At 45.2% G+C, this 19,478-nt stretch overlaps 1 protein-coding gene across 1 annotated transcript in view; it reads right to left on the bottom strand.

Moving 5' to 3' along the window:
- Vwa2 (von Willebrand factor A domain containing 2) overlaps positions 1-17,579 on the bottom strand; it is a 33,836-nt gene extending 16,257 nt beyond the window's left edge. Inside the window, exons 1-5 of the mRNA XM_069988070.1 lie at positions 17,459-17,579; positions 9,600-9,661; positions 8,528-8,602; positions 7,265-7,398; positions 943-1,052 (exon numbers count right to left, since the gene is read on the bottom strand). Of these exons, the coding sequence (XP_069844171.1) occupies positions 943-1,052; positions 7,265-7,398; positions 8,528-8,602; positions 9,600-9,651 (371 nt within the window). The 5' untranslated portion in view covers positions 9,652-9,661; positions 17,459-17,579. The remainder of the gene's footprint in view (positions 1-942; positions 1,053-7,264; positions 7,399-8,527; positions 8,603-9,599; positions 9,662-17,458) is intronic.
- Between the last annotated feature and the right edge of the window lie 1,899 nt (positions 17,580-19,478).

Genomic DNA, 19,478 nt, shown 5'->3' with positions numbered 1-19,478 from the left:
ACTGGAAAAGGTACTTTGGAGATTTGGAATTTTGCAACAAAATGTGGCAAATGCGTGTACACGCACACGCACACACACACACACACACACACACACACACACACACTTCACACACTTCAGTAGGATTTTACTGGATACCAGCAGAGGGGCAGCAGGGGCAAGAGCAAAGCTGGAGATTAGAGTGGTTGAAGGTGTGAGGTGTGTGTGTGTATATGTGTATGCACGTCCGTGCATCTGTGCATGATATACCCATATTCACATGAAGGATACATTCATATAACAAGTAGATTATACATGTATGTACATAAATAACATAAAATATGTGCATATATGTATATATATGAGTGTGTGTATCTATATGAGTAAATACATTCCCATCAGCTGCCTTGTAACAGAAATCACAACCCCACTACGTACACATCACTCAGACATTTATTTAGCATGTACAAGCAGGTATTCATTAGCAGGTATTCATCATTTTAAAGCACTCTTCTAGGCAGAAGGACACTTCTATTATTAGAGCACAAAAATGACTCTTGGGGAAGTGCAAGCAGCAGGGGCCTCCTTAGACAACTAGGACTGAGTGTCCTTCCCCAAACCCCACACTTCACTGCAGTCTGACCTTGAAAAGCCTCTGTCTCGGGCCAACTGACTATACATAAAACCAGCAAATAGCTTTTCCGCTTGCACTTGAATTCCCACGGCACATTAACATGCAATGAAGAGGGATGGCTTTGAGAAGGAAATTTTCTTTACCCAGTATGCACAGAGCGGGCACTGGAAGCAGCCCGCAGTAAGTACTCAGTACTCAAGTACTCAGTATTTGAGTACTGAGTACTTTGAGTACTCAGTAAGTACTCAAAGCAGGGCTGACCCCTTCTAGGGATAATTTTCAAGGCCGCTGGCCTCATCCCAGCCATGGCAATACCTGATCATACTCACTTGAAAACCACCCTCTTGAGTTCAGTCTTCACTTCCTTTCGGGTTGAAAATGAATCCAAGGGAAATTCCAGATGAGGAGTGGAACCAAACTGGAACGCTCCCACTCTGACCTGCAGCAGTGGAAGACGGGTGGGGGGTGGGGGCAGTGGCCCAAGACTGGGGTTAAATTTTAAACATTCCACAATGGAAAGAAAGGAGGAGAAAGGCTATCAACCCTGCTTCTATCCACCAAGTACCACTGCCCAGCCAAGAATCTAGAAGGAAATGGTCAAACCTGCCTACTTGCTTCATGCCCTACCCCCAAGAGGAAAATACATACCCTGGCAACCTTTTCTTTTCTTTCTTTTTTTTCCAGTCCTGGGGATTGAACTCAGGGCCTGGGCACTCCCTGAGCTTCTTTTCTCAAGGCTAGCATTATATGGTACTGAGGAATTGAACCCAGGGCTTCATGCATGCTAAGCAAGCACTCTATCACTAAACCACATTCCCAGCCCCTTGGAGGTTTTCAATGGAGCAGCGATCAGCCTTATGATAGAGCTTCGCTCATACCTGCTGACTGCCCTCCAGGCCCAGGTGCTGTTGTTATTAGCTCACGTGATCCATGGAGGCACAGCTAATGCACATTATTCCTGCACAGACCAAAATGTGCAGGTGACATGGAATAAGGGTCATGTACAAGGGCTTACTTGCCCAGGGCTAGCAAGAGAGGGGTCCAGAACATTGGACTTGGAACCTCTGGCCTTTCCTGAAGGCTCAATTTTAGCATCTGCCTTCTCAGAAACCAACACAGACCTTTAGCTGACCCAATTGTGGAGTCAACAGAAGCTCTCCCCAAACACCACCACTAGTGGATCATCACTAGCTATAACTACCAGCCCCTCATCCTTTGCTTGTGGGCAAGACTTCTGAGATTGCTTCATACCAACCTGGGGAAAGTCTAGGTCTCTAAATCAGAGTCAGATTAGGGGACAATCAGTCCCTAGAACGAAGACAAAGTAATACTGCAGCTAAGGTCGGTCAGCATGCTAGCCAAGATTTCCAATGGGACAGGTGATTCCCATTTAAACCATTATGCAGTCTTTTGCTCTGGCCTGGAGCTTGGGAGATAATGAGCTGTGTCCTCAGTTTGCCCACAGGCAGGAAGCTGTTTGACATCTAAATCAGAAATATAAATCTTATATTGACATGTGGGGTGATGGACACTGGAAGACAGAGCAGAGGACAACTCCAAGAAGCTTCTGACAAACAGTCTTTCCCTGATTTCCCTTGAATTTACTGGGACAGGCACTGGGACTCACTTCTGTAATCCCAACTACTCAGGAGACTGAGATTTGAGGATTGTGGTTTCAAACTAGACTAAGGCAGGTAAATACTCCAAGCTCCTCCCCCCCCCCTTAATCAGCAGAACACTAGAACTGGAGGCATGGAGCAGGACAACTGGATAGCCACCTATGAAACATTAAGGATAAATTGCAAGTGGACTCAAGATTTAACTGTGAAAACCCTAACCATAAAAATTCTAGAAGAACCCTTGGAAAAACTCCCTTGTAATTAGAGGTGTACTAGAATTAAAAATTCTGCTTTATAGCTGGGCACAACTCCTGTAATCCTAGCTACACAGGAGGCTCAAATCTGAGTCGCTGTTTGAAACCAACCTAAGCAGGAAAGGCCAGGAGTCTCTTATCTCTAACCACCAAAAAAGCTAGAAGTGGAATTGTGGCTCAAGTGGTAGAGGACTGGCCTTGAAGAAAAAAGCTCAAGGACAGCTCCCAGACCTAGAGTTCAAGCCCCAGGACTGGCATAAAAAGAAAGAAAATCCAACTTTATGAACTAAAATTTCTTTAAAGTATAAAATAAGGACTGATCGATCTGACCAGCAGAAAAACAAAGCAACAAGAAAAATCCCTGAAAAACCTATGCAGGACAAAACATAGCTTAATGCAATAAAACAAATAAAGACAAAATTATTTGCAGCTTATTTTGGAGGACAAAGATTTGTTTTCTTAATATATAAAGTGTTTACAGGACTCAATATGAAAAAGAACAACAATCAACAGAAATCGGGCAAGTACAGAAACAAAGGTCACAGAATAGAAAATATGAATGGTGCTTGAATGTAAATATGTTTGGCTTTCTCATTTTTAGGGAAAGCAGATTTACATCATTCATGAAGAGATATCATTTTTCCCTTTAGCAAAAACACTCAGACATCACTGGGAGAAATGAAAATTGGCAGTTAGCCAGGTGCTGGTGGCTCACACCTGTAATCCTAGCTGCTCAGGAGGCTGAGATCTGAGGATCACGGTTCAAAGCCAGCCCAGGCAGGAAAGTCCATGAGACTCTTATCTCCAATAAACCATCAGAAAACTGGAAGTGGCACTGTGGCTTAAGTGATAGAGCAGTTGCCTGAGCTGAAGAGCTGAGGGGCAGAGTCCAAGCCTTATACCCCACCCCACCCCACCCCCACCAAAAAAATAAAAAGAAAAGAAAATTGGCACAGCATCCTCAAAGGAAAATATGTCAATATTCATTAAAAATTAAAAGTGCACAAGACTATTGGGAGTTTATCCCGTAGATTTCTTTCCATATAAGTGCAATCAAGTATTTACAAATCACACTATATTTATAATCACAAATCTCTATTAGTAGTGGGTTGGTTAATTAGACCTCAGTAAATTCTATGGCACAGCATTAAATTAGCTGTAAGAATAATAGATCTCTATCTATCAATATGGATCCTCTTCCAAGATGATGTGATAATAAAAAGATGGGAGACAGAATGAGGTATAGATTAAGCTATCCTTTCTGATAAAGGGGGAAGGTTGGGTAGGATCAAAGTACATTATTTGCATGCTTGTAAATATCACAATGAAATCTCTTTATACAACTGATTTATGCTAAGAATATTTTTTAAAGTATATGCAGGTGATCAGGTAAGTAGGAGACAGAAAAAAAAAATTCCTTAAGACCAGCAGCTGGGTCTATTTACTTGGGTTAAACAGGAAGGAAACAACTTCAAAACAAAACAGGCAGGAAACAGGCAAAGTCAGTACTTAAGGCACTTAATTTAATTGGTGGTCTGGGAGCAAATAGCTGCCTTTTATCTTCAGTTTACTGTACTCTCAGAAGCAAGCCCGCCCAGATTTCTCACCACACTGCAATCACTTCGCTTCAATAGCTTTAATCGGTCTATTAGAGCAGGAAGTGAACCTCTCAGCTTTCAGTGTTAAGAGGAAGACTTCAAACACCTCCAATACACCTCAGTAGCAGAGTATCCAAACAAAGCCTCAATTGAAAACTATTTGAAAATTCTTCTGAAAACGGAAGATAGAGAAAGCAAAACAGAGTGGTGATGAAATCCCTTGTGTGCAAAAAAAACAAAAAACAAAAAAGAGACAAAAACATAGCAATAAGCTGGGTACTCGTGGCTCACATCTAGAACCCTAGCTACTTGGGAGGCTGGATAGTGGGAGGATTGAAGTTCGAGGCCAGCCCAGTCAGAAAAGTTCACAAGCCCTAACTAGCATAATAACTAGTCAGAGGTGTGGTTCAAATGGTAGAGCACCAGCCTATCAAGCTTGAAGCCCCCTTACCACCAACAATACAGCAATAAAAGTATAATGCCTGAAGCTACAAAAATCACTCTGAAGCAGAACCCTCCACACAGGGTGGTCTGTGAACTTGGTCAAGACACTCGCCCATCCCAGTAAGACACCATTTTCTCTAGCTAGGAGAAAGTCTTTCTCTAGCTCAAATGGCAGGTTCTAACTTCTTAATATGATAGGCCATTCTGCATTCTCTTCCAGATGAAAAAGATAATTAGGGTCCATTTTTATGGCTATCTCTGGGGCTCTTACCTTCTTGGCTCTCTGTTATAGACACTGTCTATCTGCCAATATCTAACCTAAAGCAGTCCTTCTGAAACTCAGTTGACATAGTGGTCCAGCAACACTGAGGTTGAATTTCCCAGACCCAATGAATGGGTCCACTCCTCACAGCACCAGCCACAAAGTTTCTTGACACGCTTGTCCTCCTGTCTTCTATCTCCTCTCCCAGACTTCCTGTACCACCTCGTTGCTGGCTGTCTATTTGCTATGTGATAGCAGAGCATGATGGATCCTGAGTATTACTTCTCCCTCACACAGAGGCTGCCCACTGGGAGAGACAGATGGCCCAATGGAGTGAGTACTGGGCTGAGAGCCAAGAGCCCTGATTCTTCCACATGTAAGTGTCTCCTGAGATTGTTCTGTGGCCCTACGCGGTTACTTGGCCTCTCTGTTTCCTCCTCTGTAAAATATTCACTAATAATTTGTCCAGTTATTTTCTTCCTTCTTGCTGCCCTCAGAGGTCTCCAGGTTATCATCTCAAAACTTGCTATGTCAATGCCCGTGTTTGATCTTTCTGTCTCTTCCTCCATGATTCACTGTGCAATGATTCCTAGAGAATCATTTAAAAAGTAAGGCACCGAGCTGGGCACAGCAACTCATGCCTATAGTCTTAGCTACTCAGAAGGCTGAGATCCAAGGATTGCGGTTCAAAGCCAGCCTGAGCAGGAAAGTCTTATAAGGACAGACGCTTATCTTCAGTCAACTAACAAAAAGCCAGAAGTACAGCTGTGCTCAAGTGGTAGAGGACTAACCTTGAACTAAAAAGCTGAAGGACAGTGCCCAGGCCCTGAGTTCAAGCCCCAGGACCAGCAACAACAACGACAAAACTAAAGCACTGTCTAGAGGAGGCAGAAGTTCCCAGGCCCTGAGTTCAAGCCCCAGGACCAGCAACAACAACGACAAAACTAAAGCACTGTCTAGAGGAGGCAGAAATGCATCCATCCTGTGCCCTGGCCCTTTTAGGATCGATACCTAACTGACCTCATAGTCAGAGCCTCTGAGCTGCGTGTGGCCAGACTGAATAGCATTTGCTATGGTATCTGCAGAGACCAGGCCAGTGCCTAAGACCCAGGGAAAGGTGCTCATGCTCTCACGTCATTCTGCAGAAAACCTGGTCCTCATTACGAGCTACACATGCTCCTAAATCCTAGATGTTTTATTGGGAATTAACCCAGGAATGACATCTTGGCATACTACTTCCTTCCTCAACCTGTATGCGACTAGTCTGTAATTCAAATAATTATGGCTTGCCAGGGCAAAATACCCTTCCTATTAAACTTTTGAGTTTGGGGTAGAAGGTTCATACATTTCAAGATCGAGAATGTGTTTTTCAAAGTTTGTTCTGCTGAGTCTCCTGCTGGAGTTGAATCCTAATCTTCTCCATTCCCACCCTCATCTGCCATAGAAACCACTACCCTCGGCCCCTTATAAGCCAAGCCCTTCTCCTTTCTTTATGCCATTATCGTTTAGGTTTTCATTCATTTCTCTTCGTTTTTATGTAAAAAGCATCAGATTCTCCATACCATTTACATCTTACTTTTTACCTTTATCTGTTCTGATGCGTTTGCATGTCAGAGCACTTTCTCACTCCCTGTGTACAGATGCCTGGAGTTTTCCTTACATGAAGACACCATTGTGGATTAACCTGTCCCCTGTAGTAGCTATGCAGATTGCCTGAAACCTTACACTATTACAAATAACACTCAATGAGCTCCAAGGAGCAATGACTTTGCAGAGGTGGCAGTATGGGCAAATAAATTTCTAGAAGTGGAACTGTTAGGTCAGAAGGGCCATGCCTCTGCCACTGTGATGGATCTTGTTGGCAAGCCTCCATGGCTTCACCATTTGACCCTCCCACCAATAGGGCATGGAAACACGAGTTTCTTAAAGGTTTGCCCATGGAGTGTGACACTTAGCTTTGGATTTCTGAAAAATGCTGGTCCAAGATTCACTACTAGAAATGCCACTGAGAATCTTTCCACATGCCTAAAGAACATTTGTGATGGGTTTTGGCAATGATCTGTCCACATTGTCCATTTTTCTACGGGGTGTTTCAGAATTGCACCTTTCAGGGACATAGCTACCACAGTCTGCTGATATTTATGACCTGTATTTGAAGCGAGAAGAAGAAAGGAAGATGTGGGATGTAGGTGCATATCTTTGTAAAAGAAGGCAGGAATTGTACTTCATCCTAATACTCTTGTCTGATCAATATGTGTCCTTTTCCCATGGTTCTGCAAACACAATACCTTCTCTACTGAGAAATCAGAGCTGTGTGTTCGTCTTTCACCTCAACATCTGGATGGGCATCATCTTGACTCTTCAGACTAAAGTAATTGGTCACTACTTTGAAGGGTTTCTTGGTCACTTCAAGGATTTCTTGTCACTTTTAACTTAGCTACTCAGATACACAGATTGACAAGGCTGGTACTCACCCTCTTGGGGCTGATGTCCAGTGTGTCGCAGACTGTGATGGCAAAGTGCTTGGCCCGCTCAAAGCTCCCTTTCCCAATGCTGTGAGAACCATCTAACAGAAACAGGACGTCCAGAGCCGCTGAGCACCACATCACTGGAGGGAGTGGGACAGACAGGGGAGGATGAACTAGATTTCTCCATATTGCAAAGACTCCCTGGTAAGGACCTTGTAAATGCTCATCCAGGCCCTGGAACAGCTATGGTCCCTGCCTTCAAGGGGCCACAATCTAGGACATGTGATCACGTGGTCACATAATCACAGGTGTCATATAGTCAGACACCCTGACACATGGGGCCATGTGACCCAGGAGTTGAAGTAGCAGCAGTCAGAGCTACTCTGGCTGTGCTTTTCCTACCTGCCACACTGCCTCAGACATGGCAGACATGGAGACGTTTTACATGTAACTCATTGAGTTAATTCCCACAGCCACCCCAAAACAGATCAAACTTTTCTCCTTTGAAATTTGTATTGAGATTTAATTCCCATGCCATACAATCCTCCCACTTCAAGTGTCCAGTTTCACCTCGTTAGCAGATTCATGGATGAATTCTGTCATCCTTCACAGTCAACATTAGAGCATTTTCCCCCTCACCTCAAGAAATCTTGTACCTTTTAGTGACCATAGTCCCCACTCCCCAGATCTGCAGAGATTTATTTTTGTTTTTCACTTCTACTGGACTGATGAGGAAAGCAGAGGGCAGAAACATTTTGTAACTTTCTGGGAACCAAACCCAATGATCTGGCTCCTCCCACATCAGCAGGAGCATCTGAAGGGAAGTGGAGGAGTCAGGGAGTCACCATGGAGATGGTACATCTCAAGAAGGAAGTACTGGAGTCGTTGGGATGAAGGGAGTTCACTAGAGAAGGGAGGAAGGGACAGGCAGAGTGTCTTGGAAATTGGGTGCCGCGTAAGCACTGGGAAGAGTCTTGACTAGGATGGTAGAGGAAGGAATATGGTGGAACATGAGGGTGGCTGGGTAGTTGAGGGACCAGCCAAGAAATCAGCAACAAAATTTCACTGAGGCTGTTTATGTAACCGGGTTTTGTTTTGTTTTCCAAGGAGACTTAGTTGGCCAAGCCCCTGGTTGGAGAAAATACCTGGCCACTTTGTGAAAGGGAGCTGGGAGCAGGGTGGAATCTCTCAGGGAGAACATGGTTTTTCTTGGTCCCTCTCACAGAAGTCTGAACGGGGGTTGGCAGGGATAGGTAAACACAGGCTTACTTTTGCTGGCAACAGCAATCTTTCCAATGGTCTCTCTGCTCACATGGACTTCCTGAAATGGGAGGGCTGGGGATGCTAGGAGAGAAAACACCAGAAGCAGTCAAGACAAGGCAAGATGGAGGGGACTCTTCATCCTCACATTATGTGACCAGAATGAACTCGTAACAAGGAAGGAAACCTGGAGTAGTCCAATGGTATTTGTATCTCAGACATGACCACATGGGAGGCTTGGGGTGCAAGCTTAGCTTGTGTAAGGCCCTTGGTTCCATCTCTGGATATCTTTACCCAAATGCCATCCCCTGCATAGCATTAAATAGTATGAAGAAAATTGTTCCATTGTTATGAGGTGCCTTTTTATTTAGATTTGAATATTTTGAAGAGAAAAATTAAAAATATACATAGCTGGGCTATGAAGAAACAGTGATTCTGAAAACTTGGGTCCCTGGTTAGGAACAGTGCCAATGGCTCACGCCTGTAATCCAAGCTACTCAGGAGACTGACATCTGTGGTTCATGGTTCAAAGCCAGCCCAGGCAGGGAGGTCTGTGAGACTCTTATCTCCAATTAACCACCAGAACTCCAGAAGCGGAGCTGTGGTTCAAGTGGTAGAGCATAAACCTTGAGCAAAAATGCTCAGGGACTATGCCTCAGGATTGGCACACACACACACAGACACAGACACACACAGACACAGACACACACACACACACACACACACACACACACACACGAACCAATTCTCCAGGTGAGGCTCCTTACACTCTATCTAGGCACATATTTGGAAGGTCTCCAACCTGCTGCCAGGAATCTCAGGCAAAACATTTCATTGCGGGAGATGGGAAGGGATGGGAAGGGGAAACGAAGGAGGAGGCAACAATGCTTGATAAGAAACTTACTCATTATCTTGCCCATGTAATTGTAACCCCTCTGTATGGTATTTTCACACAAAAAAATGTCTTGATGGAATCCACTCATTTGTAAAATATATGTTAACAAAAAAAGGATCAACGTAATTTGAAGCAAACCAAGGCCCCAGTACTTCATTACCTATTCCTTGCCAAGAACCAGCTTACCTCTGGAAAACAGGAAAATGCAGATGGCTTCCAGCAACAGCAAAGAAGGCATATTGAAATGGCTACAGGGCCAGGAAAAGAAACAAAGCATCAGCAATGAGTATGTCCGTCTCCCCCAATGCAACAGATGCCACTTGAGACACTGACCACTGCGGGTCACAAACGGGACTCAGAGGTCTCCTCACTTGCCACCCCCCCCCAATAATTACAGTAGCCTGGATGCCACAGATTTCCCAAAATGCCATGAAGACTTTGCTCCTTAAACAACATCTAACATCTTCCCCTGAGCATCGCCATCACCCCCCCCACTCCGTCTCAGCCTTACCAACTTTGCCATGTAAATGGCCCACCTTGGGTCTCAGTTTCTTTTTTTTTAACATGTTTTTATTGTAAAAATGCAGTACAGATGGGTTACAGTAACGCAAGCAAGGTAATGAGTCCATTTCCTATCAAGCATCTTTGCCTGCTCCTTTGTTTTTCCCCTACTTTCCCTCCCACCTCCACACCCTGCCAAAGTTGTGAAGTTTGTTTGCAACATAGTGTCTTGTACATCTCATTGTTACAATGGGTCCACCTGTATCCCTATTTAAGCATTTTATTTTTTTCCTTGCCCTTCCCAAATTAGAGAAGTGTATATATAAGATGCAAGGCACCAACATCAAATATAGTAAAAACAGGGATTATACAAAGAAACAACAAAAATCACATGGTACATTATAAATATATTAGAAACAATAGCAAGAAAGAAAAAAATATTTGTGTCTCTAGCTTGGGGTTCGTTTCACTTAACATCATCTTATATGGTCATGTGTACAGAGCTTTTGACCTTTTCTACTTGTCCTACCCATGTACTAGTTATTGCAAATAAGGGAAACCATGGGACCTATGTTTCTTTGGACCTGGCTTACTTCACTTAATAATTTTTTCCAAGTCTTTCCATTTCCTAACAAATGGGGCGATGTCATTCTTTCTGATGGAGACATAGAATTCCCATATCTATCTATATATATATCTATATATGTATATATATATATATATGTATGTATGTATACCACATTTTCTTGATCCATTCATCTACTGAGGGCATCTGGTCTCAGTTTCTTCACGAAAAGTAATAAGCTGACAAGTTGAAGACTGAGGCGCTCAATATCCTCATTTTCTGCAATCTCTAGGAAATCACCAACCTTGCATCTAGCAAAACATTATTATCCAAAGAAAGCCTGTGTTTTCCAAAGTTTTTATTGCCTAATAATGCATGGATCCAATTCACTTTGGTGGGGCCTGATAGCTCATTCTAAGGACAGCATTAAGCGCAGAAAGTAAATGCTGTTGTAATAAAACACAATAGACCTTCACTTTGGATCCAGAGAAGGGCATTCCTGAGGCTTACTTCTAATTCCACCTGGCCCAGAGAAACATATCATTACCATTTCAACCACAGAGAAGATGCATACCACCATGTCTTAAGCTTAAATACAGTGTAAGGACAGAAAGAGGTTAGATGGGATGGAATTTAGTTTTCTCACCAGTATAACTTAGCAGAGCAAACCAGAAAATACACTAACAATAGGATCTTGAAAGTCCAGGTTTTGTTCTTTGGGATGCAGTCTATCTGAGTCCATTCTCTTGTTCCTGTCTTCACTGAGCTAAGAGAAAACCAAATATCCAGTGGTGTCAGAGCCAGAGTGTCAGCAGAAGCAGGATGTCCCTGACCCCCAGGCTGGGTCAGTGAGAGAAAGGCAGGAGGTCAGCCTGCTGCAGAACTCACGTTTCCTGCCAGCTTCCAGTCCCTGAGCATGCCAGCCAGGCACACCGGGCACTTCCCTTTCTCCCAGTATGTCTTTTCCTCTTAGACCACACACCAGATGCAGGACAAGCCCCCACCTGCCCCGGGACAAGGCCATGGTATGCTAGGGCAGAGGGAAGGGACTCCTCAAGGTTGCCCTTGGTTTCCTGGCAAGCTTCTGGCCTGACAGTTTCTGACCTTAGCACATATATCTGGCCTATTGATGAGTTATAAAATGAGGACTCCAGCCACACCTCCCCATCTTGTGGTAAGGATGAAGTCTGTGTGTCAGGGGAAGGGGGATAGGAGGCGGATGGATTGCACACACAACAAGTCAATTCAGGCTCCCTCCCTCCACGCCATGAAACCAGCCTGAGCCACCTCACTCTGTTCCTATGTGCCTCTGCTTGCCCAGTGGATGTTTTCCAGTCTCCTAAGTTTCTGCTCATTAAAATACAATTTATGTTGGCAATGTACAAATAGACGAGGCTGGGCATAATGCTTCTCAGCCGTGTTTAGATCAGAGGCCCCCTGGTCAGCACCTCTACTTCCTGGCTCCCCAAGCCACCCCTGCAGGCACACAGCTCACCCCAGAACTGCTCTGGGACACGCATGCCTCCATAGCCTATGGCAGATGCCTAGGACGAGGATTGTGTTTCAGTCTCAGCTGGAGGCCAGCTGCCTGGGATAGAAAGACAGTGCACAAGCTCCCTGGGTAAATAAAATGTCCTGATGAGCCCAGAGAGAGGACAGATCCTTTCAGGTACATCTCTGTGCTCAGTCTTTCTTATACCAAGATAAAAGAAATACATGCTATTTGATGCCGGTCAACTATCTTTAGCTCTCTATATTTTTAGGACTCTTGATTCGTCACACCCAAGCATCCTGAGTATTCAGTGTGTTCTTCTCTGATCACATCTCATATTGATCTTATACTACTAATTCAACACTGAAAATATTGCCCACCAGACAATCCTTTTTGTTTTTGAGATAGAGGCCTTGTTATGTTACCCAAGCTAGCCTTGAACACCTGGCTCAAGAGATTCTCCCATCTCAGGCCCTCAAGTAGCTGGGACTATAGGAATGCACCCTGGGAAAGGGGATTTTTTTTCAAGGATAAATTCCACACTAAACAACAACAACTATTACCATGCAGAGCACTTACTCTTCCTCCCTACCTCCTGCTACCAGAAGTCATAATTATGTCTTCTTTCCTAATTCTCATGGCTAGGTACTGAGGGTATATTATTCTCATTATGCAGATGAGAATACTAAGGAATGGAGAAGTGTCACACAAGTCATTGTGGATCAGGCTCCATCTTGGCTCCTTAAGGAATCTAAGCCTATTACCTCTTGGGTTTTGAAGAAAGGTTCTAGGAAACGGTTGAACAAAGAGATGTGTTGAGGCTGAAGGGTAAGAGGAGATGATTAACTAGAAGTCTGGGCTCCAGGAACAGACTATAGACTATGGGCAGTAATAGAGGAACAGAAGCACATTAAAATATCTGCTCCACTGAATCCTGCCCTTTGGCATTTCCCACCCACCAATACCTGCCATCAACTCCCACAGTGAAGTGCCTGAGATTTCCAGTGCCTCTCTTCATTCTTGTGCAAAGTAGCTGAGAGTGATCTGCAAGGCGGAGACAAGAACAGACTCTGGGTCCCAGGATACTTGGTTACGCCTTTTCCATTACAGAATACCTTGCTCATCACCTGTGTTCCTTTCTGTTCCATTAGTCATGTGCTTCCTGGCTTCTGCACTGCGCATGGACAGACTTATTACAAGCTCCCAGCTTGCTTAGCAGTTCATCTGATTGTTGCCTTGGGTCCTGGTTCCATATAGCACTAGCACTTGCAACAGTGAACATGTTAGATCTGCTGCAGGATGCAATGGATGCATTCCAGTGCACATAAGCCAAAGGTGACATTTCCCATGATGCACCATGAAACAAAAGCCAAAACAAGGCTGCGTTCTAAAGAAGATGCAGATCGGTGATGGCAGCAGACAGCTTTGCAGGACAGTGCCTTCCTTCTCCTCTGTGATCAGAGATGTAGGTAAGTGTAGGGTGAAAAAGGAAACCACTTCTCCTTAGGAAACACAACCGCATCCCCAAATATTCAGTGAGCCCTTAGCAGCATGCTCCCAGTAAGCAGGATAGAAACCTTATTCCTTAGCAAGAGCAGCCGACACCTGAACAGGAAGACTAAAATCAGCTGGAAGTCTCCAGCTGGGAGATCTTCATGGTCTTCCGCTTTAACAATCCATTATCTTCTGTATGCATTTGGCAAGATGGGTGGCTCAGGCTCAGAGGGAGGACATTTCTTGTTTGATATGTCTGAGACAATGATGGGCTTTGATGTTTGTGTTTGAGGCAAGGTCTCACTATATTCCCTATGCAGATGCCAAACTCCTAAATTCAAGTGATCTTCCTGCCTCCACCTCCTGGGAGGCTGGGAGTACAGAGCACCATCAGATAGCTCAGAAGGTCATTTTTAAAGCTACCCTGACAAAGTCAAGCTCCCCCTAAACAAATCAGCAAGTTTTCAGTATCCAACAATCCAACAACCCCCCTCAAAAAAAAGTCAGAAACAAAGGACCAGCGCCATTGAAGGCCCTATGGGATGGAAGCATCTAAATAAATGATTTCAAAGGACCACTTAACATGCTCATTTCATTTAGCAGCACTCAGAACCCTGCAAGGTAGGCATTCTTATTTCCATTTTCATAGACGAGGAAGCCATCTTGGAGAAGGTTGGGGTCCAAGGCCACAGAGGTAGCAACTGCACACCTAGAGTCCAGCTGTGGCAATAAATACGTAATGTCCAAGTAAAGCGGGAAGAGCAGCCACCAGCAATCAAGAGGCAGCATTTCTGGTAAATTCATCCACTTCAATCTCTCAACTCATTCTCCATAAAATGGATGACAACAGCCAAACACTGTTGCCAGGATCCTCTGGCACTCCAGTGCAAAAGCCTCTGGGACAAGGGCGAGGCTTGCTCATTTGAGATCTGGGAATTCTAGGAAGTGGAGGCTTGAGGGTACTAATCACATTCAGGGAAAGCCAGTGGGTAATTCTATGGTGGAAGAGGGAAAGGCAGCACACTAGAACTGTTTAGAAGATGAAAGGAAAGGCTGGGCACACTTGTAATCCCAGTGACTATGGAGACAGAGTTCAGGAGAAGAATGATTTCAAGCCAGCTTAGGGGAAAACCACTAATGAGATTCCACCTCAACAGACAAGTATGGTCGTGTACATCTGTAGTCTCAGCTACCTCAGAGACATAGGTAGAAGGAATACAGTTTGGAGCCAGCCCTGGTCAAAAATGAAAGGCCCTACATAAAAAATAACGAAAACAAGGAAGGGTGGGGGGTGTGGGCTCAAGCGGTAGAGCATGTGCCTCGTGAGCAGGAAGTTTGCAAGTTCAAACACCAGTGCCATTAAGGAAAAAGATGTCAAAGACTTCAGCTATATTCTGCTGTCCTGTGAGACCGAAGCACCAGGGCCTGGATGGGAAGAGTCCTCTGCAGAGCTATTGCAATAGCTTTGCTGATGATGAGAAGATATTGTTTCATTTTCAAATAGCTTTACTGGATAAAGTGTTAATGAGAAATTACATTACAACCTTCCCAGTTAAATAATTTTAATTTCCTGCTACACAACTCACAAAGTTTTGAGGAGCCTTGTTCTAAAAGGCCTTAGTAAAAATTACCCCTCCCACTGATACAATGAATGAAATGACATTTTTCTATGGAAATGAAGCATTTGCTCTGGCCCCAGCATACGTTCAGGTATTGAGGATACAAAAAAAAAATAATTGAGAGATACATGCACTGTAGGGATGCAATTAGCAAAAAGCTTGTCTCTTGTGACATCATTGCCAATTAATGATTGTTGATGAAGCTCATCAAAAGCCAGCAATGAAAACGTAAATGTATATCACTAAAGGAAAGAAGCCAACCAGAAAAGGCTGCACATTATATGATTCCATATATATGGCATTCAGGAAAAAATAATCCTATACAGACAGTAAAAGTAAATGTTCAGAGACTGCCAGGAACTAAGGGTGAAAGCAGGGTGAACAGCTAGAGCTCAGAGGATTTTAAGGTCCATACAACCACTGGGTATGGTATGATAATAGTACCATTACTCATTTTTCTAAGCCCATAGAATGAACAACACCAAGAGAGGAACCCTAAACCATGGGCTTTGGTAGTTCATTATTGTTTTTGTGCCAGTACTAAGGGATGAACTCAGAGCCTCACACCCTGGTGTGGTTTTTCACTCAAGATTGGTGCTCTACTACTTGAGCCACACTCATTTTTTTTGCTGGCTAACTGACTATGAAAGACTTTTCTGCTTTGCCTGGCTTAGAACCATAAACCTCAGAACTCAGCTTCCTCAGTAGCTAGGATTACAGGTGTGACCTACTGGCGCCTGGCTGGCTCATCATTCTAAATGTCCCACTGCAGTGGGGAACACTGATTGTGAACAGGCCAACCTAAAATTACATCTCAAGTTTCCTCATCTATACAAACATGGGCCTCTTTAAGTCATTTCAAGGATCCTGAGCTTACTAAAGGGGTGTGTGTGTCTATGCTCTGGATGATAGACCAACAGCCAGATTTAATGAAAAATGCTTCAGTGATGGTTCTCAGCCACACAGAGATGATAAAGGAAGAAATCATTTTCTCCTGGGATTTTCCAGAGAATCTAATCTGGGAAATTCTTAGATTCTCCAAGATGGAGCCGAGCTGGATGTCTACAGAGGAAGACAAGGCCCATGAGCCTTTGTAACCCCTTAGCCACTAGATAGTAGTGGCTGAAAGCCAGGGATACTTAGCTATTCCCTGGCATGGCCTCTTCCAACTGCACTGGCAAAGCTCTGAGTTCTCTCTGACTAGTTCTTTGATGATAGGCATTTCTTAATGACACATTGGGAGTAAAACAGACAGTGAAGACTTAGGCCCGAATACACTGAACGCTTCCAGAGTTTAATTAAAGAAGGAAGTTTCTAATTCGAAAAGTCTACCGGTTCTAATGATTCATCACCCAGACATGACAGGCAGAGCACAGTATCCTGGGCCCCCACTGAAAGACACAGGCTGAGCCTTGAGTTCTGCGGTCAAAGGCAGCAATGCACCCTCCTACCTTCTCTTCTGCCAGGTACCCAGGACCTGCTGAAATCACAAGATTCTAAGGTGCAACTCGGAGGCCCATTTTTCTGTCTAGGCAGGTGGCCAAGAGCCGAGCCCTGGGATTTGGAAGGAAGTGGTGCAAGGTAGCAGGACTGAGCCAGGTGTGAGTTGAGGGGAGCTGATGAGAGGAGAGGTTTTTCTGACAGGTGAAGCAAGTCACTGTTAAGACAAATCCGGGACTTTTCTTGGTTCATGGGCAGGAGGCCCTTGAAGTTCAGACTGCAGAGCGTTCGGGGAGGGGGAGGAGGGGACGGGGGGGGGGGTGGTTGGCTATTGGGGGGAGTGGGGACTTCATGGAGCCATGTGACACCTGTATAGATCCTACATAGGGGTGTGTGTGTGTGTGTGTGTGTGTGTGTGTGTGTGTGTGTGTGTGTGTGTGTGTGTGTGTGTGATTGGTAGGGGCATGAACCCAAAGTTTTAGGAGAGTGGCCGCCTGGGAAGGGCACCCCGCGACAGTGCCAGGCAGCTAGGGTTTCACCCGGTATACCTTCCTCCATCCACGAATACTTGAGCCCCGACCCCTTCTCCGCGGGCGCGCCCCTCGGCACTCTGCGTGCCAGTCCCCCTCCCGCGACCCCCAGCAGATCGCCCGCGGGCAGCAGGAGGGGCGCGCGCGCCAGGTGCGCACTGCCCGGGACGCCCACTTTGCCAAAAGGCCGCGCTCAGGTGGGCGCAGACAATGCCGAACAAAGCCCGCAGCGCCTGCGCGGGGCGGCGCGGGTCTCCCGCGCTGCGGTCCCGGGCCGCTGGCCCCGAAAGAGAGAGAGAGCCCCCCGCCGCCCCCCCCCGGCCCCGCTCTCCGCGGCCGGACCCCGGGCGCACGCGGGGGGTCCCCACGCCCCGGCCGGCCGGCAGACTCTCGCGATCACTCACCGGGCGGAGCGCAGGGCAAAGGAGGCTGCTGTGGTCGGGGTGCAGGCGAAGGCTCCACTGAGCCAGGGGCCTGGCAGCGCGGACGCCCCGGGACGGCAGCCACGTGGAACACCTGCGGGGCTCTGCCTGGAGCGCGGAGGGGAGCGGCTGCAGCCCGCGGAGAGCGGGGCGCGCTCCGAAGGGAGGAGGCGCTTCTGGGAGCCCTGCTGGCCTCGCCCCTCACGTTTTGAAACGAGGCGTTGGCCAAGGCCGGCAAAGTAACAAAGTACTCCCGAGCCTCCCGTCACTCGCCCCCTGATCCAACAGAGACCTGCCATCCCCGGCTGCTTATCAGGTTTTATTGCTCAGACTCATGAGCAAACGTTGGTTTTGGCATCGTTTCTATTTATCCTGGCACTTGACTTTTATTAATCTGTCCCATTATTGCAGCTGGGCGAGAAGAGGCAGACCTTTTGGTGAACATTTCTGGTTTCTGGTTTAAGTCTACCGAGTACCTGTTTGTGTTTCCATTCCTAAAATACAACCAATCGTTGAAGGGCAGAATAGCGTTTTTGGTCCAATATTTTGTACAGAGACAATTTTCAGTGTTGGCTATTATCGCATCATCTATAATTTTCATACTTCAGCAATAAAGTTGACATCATGTGCGTTCTTACACAAAACTAAAAATAGAAAATGCCAGTAAAGAAACTGAAAAATCAGATATTGCACTGTAGCTTCGGATACTCTGTTACAGTGCATGTACTTACTTCCTATCATTCTAGCCCTAAACAACTTACATGTTTTAGTTCATTCCACAATAGTGGCACGTTGACCAGATTTTCCATGTTTTAAGTCACTTCATAATGTTCTAAATGTATTTAACGTATGTGCTATTTCTCAACACTAAACTGTCAGTTTTAATAATGCTATTAGATATCTTTGTTCCTTTGCCTAATTCCTTAGACCACAAGAAGATAGCTAGAAATTTCAAGGTTTTTTAAAAAAATTCATATTATCAAATAGCCTTCCAAGAAGCTTATCTGTTCCTTCTTTTCTGTTCCTTTTCCCTTAGTTCCTAATAATTTCCATCTGAGAGGCAAAGAGCAATCTTTTTATACCTTTTCATAATTGTGTTCCTCAGATCTCATCTTCCTCAGTAGCTAGGATTACAGGCATGCCCAATGGTGCCTGGCCATATCTAGTCATGTATACATCATAAATGCTGTCTTAAAATGTGATTTGTTTCACCAATTGCCCTATACATTGTCTCAGTTAACACACATGGTACAGTGAATTCTGTGAATTGTGCAGTACTCCACAGCATGTACTTCAAAGAGCCCAGTGTGGCACAATCCCCATGGCTTTGGAGACAGTGGTTTGGGATGCCCCAGCTAGGTCTGCCTGTTGGTTTTGTACAGAGATAAAACACTTCTCGTTGCTCAGTTCCTCATCTACGAAGGGCAACAAATGTAATGATTCTCAACCCTGCAGAACCCCAACTCAAATTCTTCGCATCCAGTTCCCCCCGACGATGAAAGTACACAGGAAAAGAACAGCGGAAAAGCCAACAGGCTCCTACAAAGTTGTATATTTCCCTGATCCCACAGAACAGCCACTTAACCGGAGCCCTGTTGAGAAATGTACAGAAAACCAATGTTGATTAAATGACAAAGCAGCCATCCCACAGAAACACAGGGCTCCCAGGCAGAAGGTTTGACAAGGGTGGTCTGAAGAGCCAGGAAAAATGAATATTGTGGTGATGTCATGGGAAGCAGAAATGCTACTCCTTCCGGCTAAGGCCCCCCGGGTTTCCAAAAAGGCACCAACTGACCTAAAGGTGAAAAGCATACACCTCAGTCTTTTAAGACAGTGAAAAAAATGTGCAAGGTGACACCTGATTTCCATTTGAGAAACATGTTGCTGTCTGGCTGAATCAAGTAAATATAGGATTTCATGAAGGCAAAAGCTTGGGTGACAGTCACTCAACTAACATTGGAAATAGCCAAATGCTCTGAGACAGCATCTTGCCAATACTTCC

The sequence above is a fragment of the Dipodomys merriami genome, unplaced genomic scaffold (genome assembly GCF_024711535.1).
Source record: "Dipodomys merriami isolate MVZ:Mamm:240054 unplaced genomic scaffold, mDipMer1.0.p SCAF_35, whole genome shotgun sequence".
Lineage (NCBI taxonomy): Eukaryota > Metazoa > Chordata > Mammalia > Rodentia > Heteromyidae > Dipodomys > Dipodomys merriami.
Note: the sequence above shows the minus strand (reverse complement) of the source record. Positions and strands in the feature narration are given on the sequence as shown.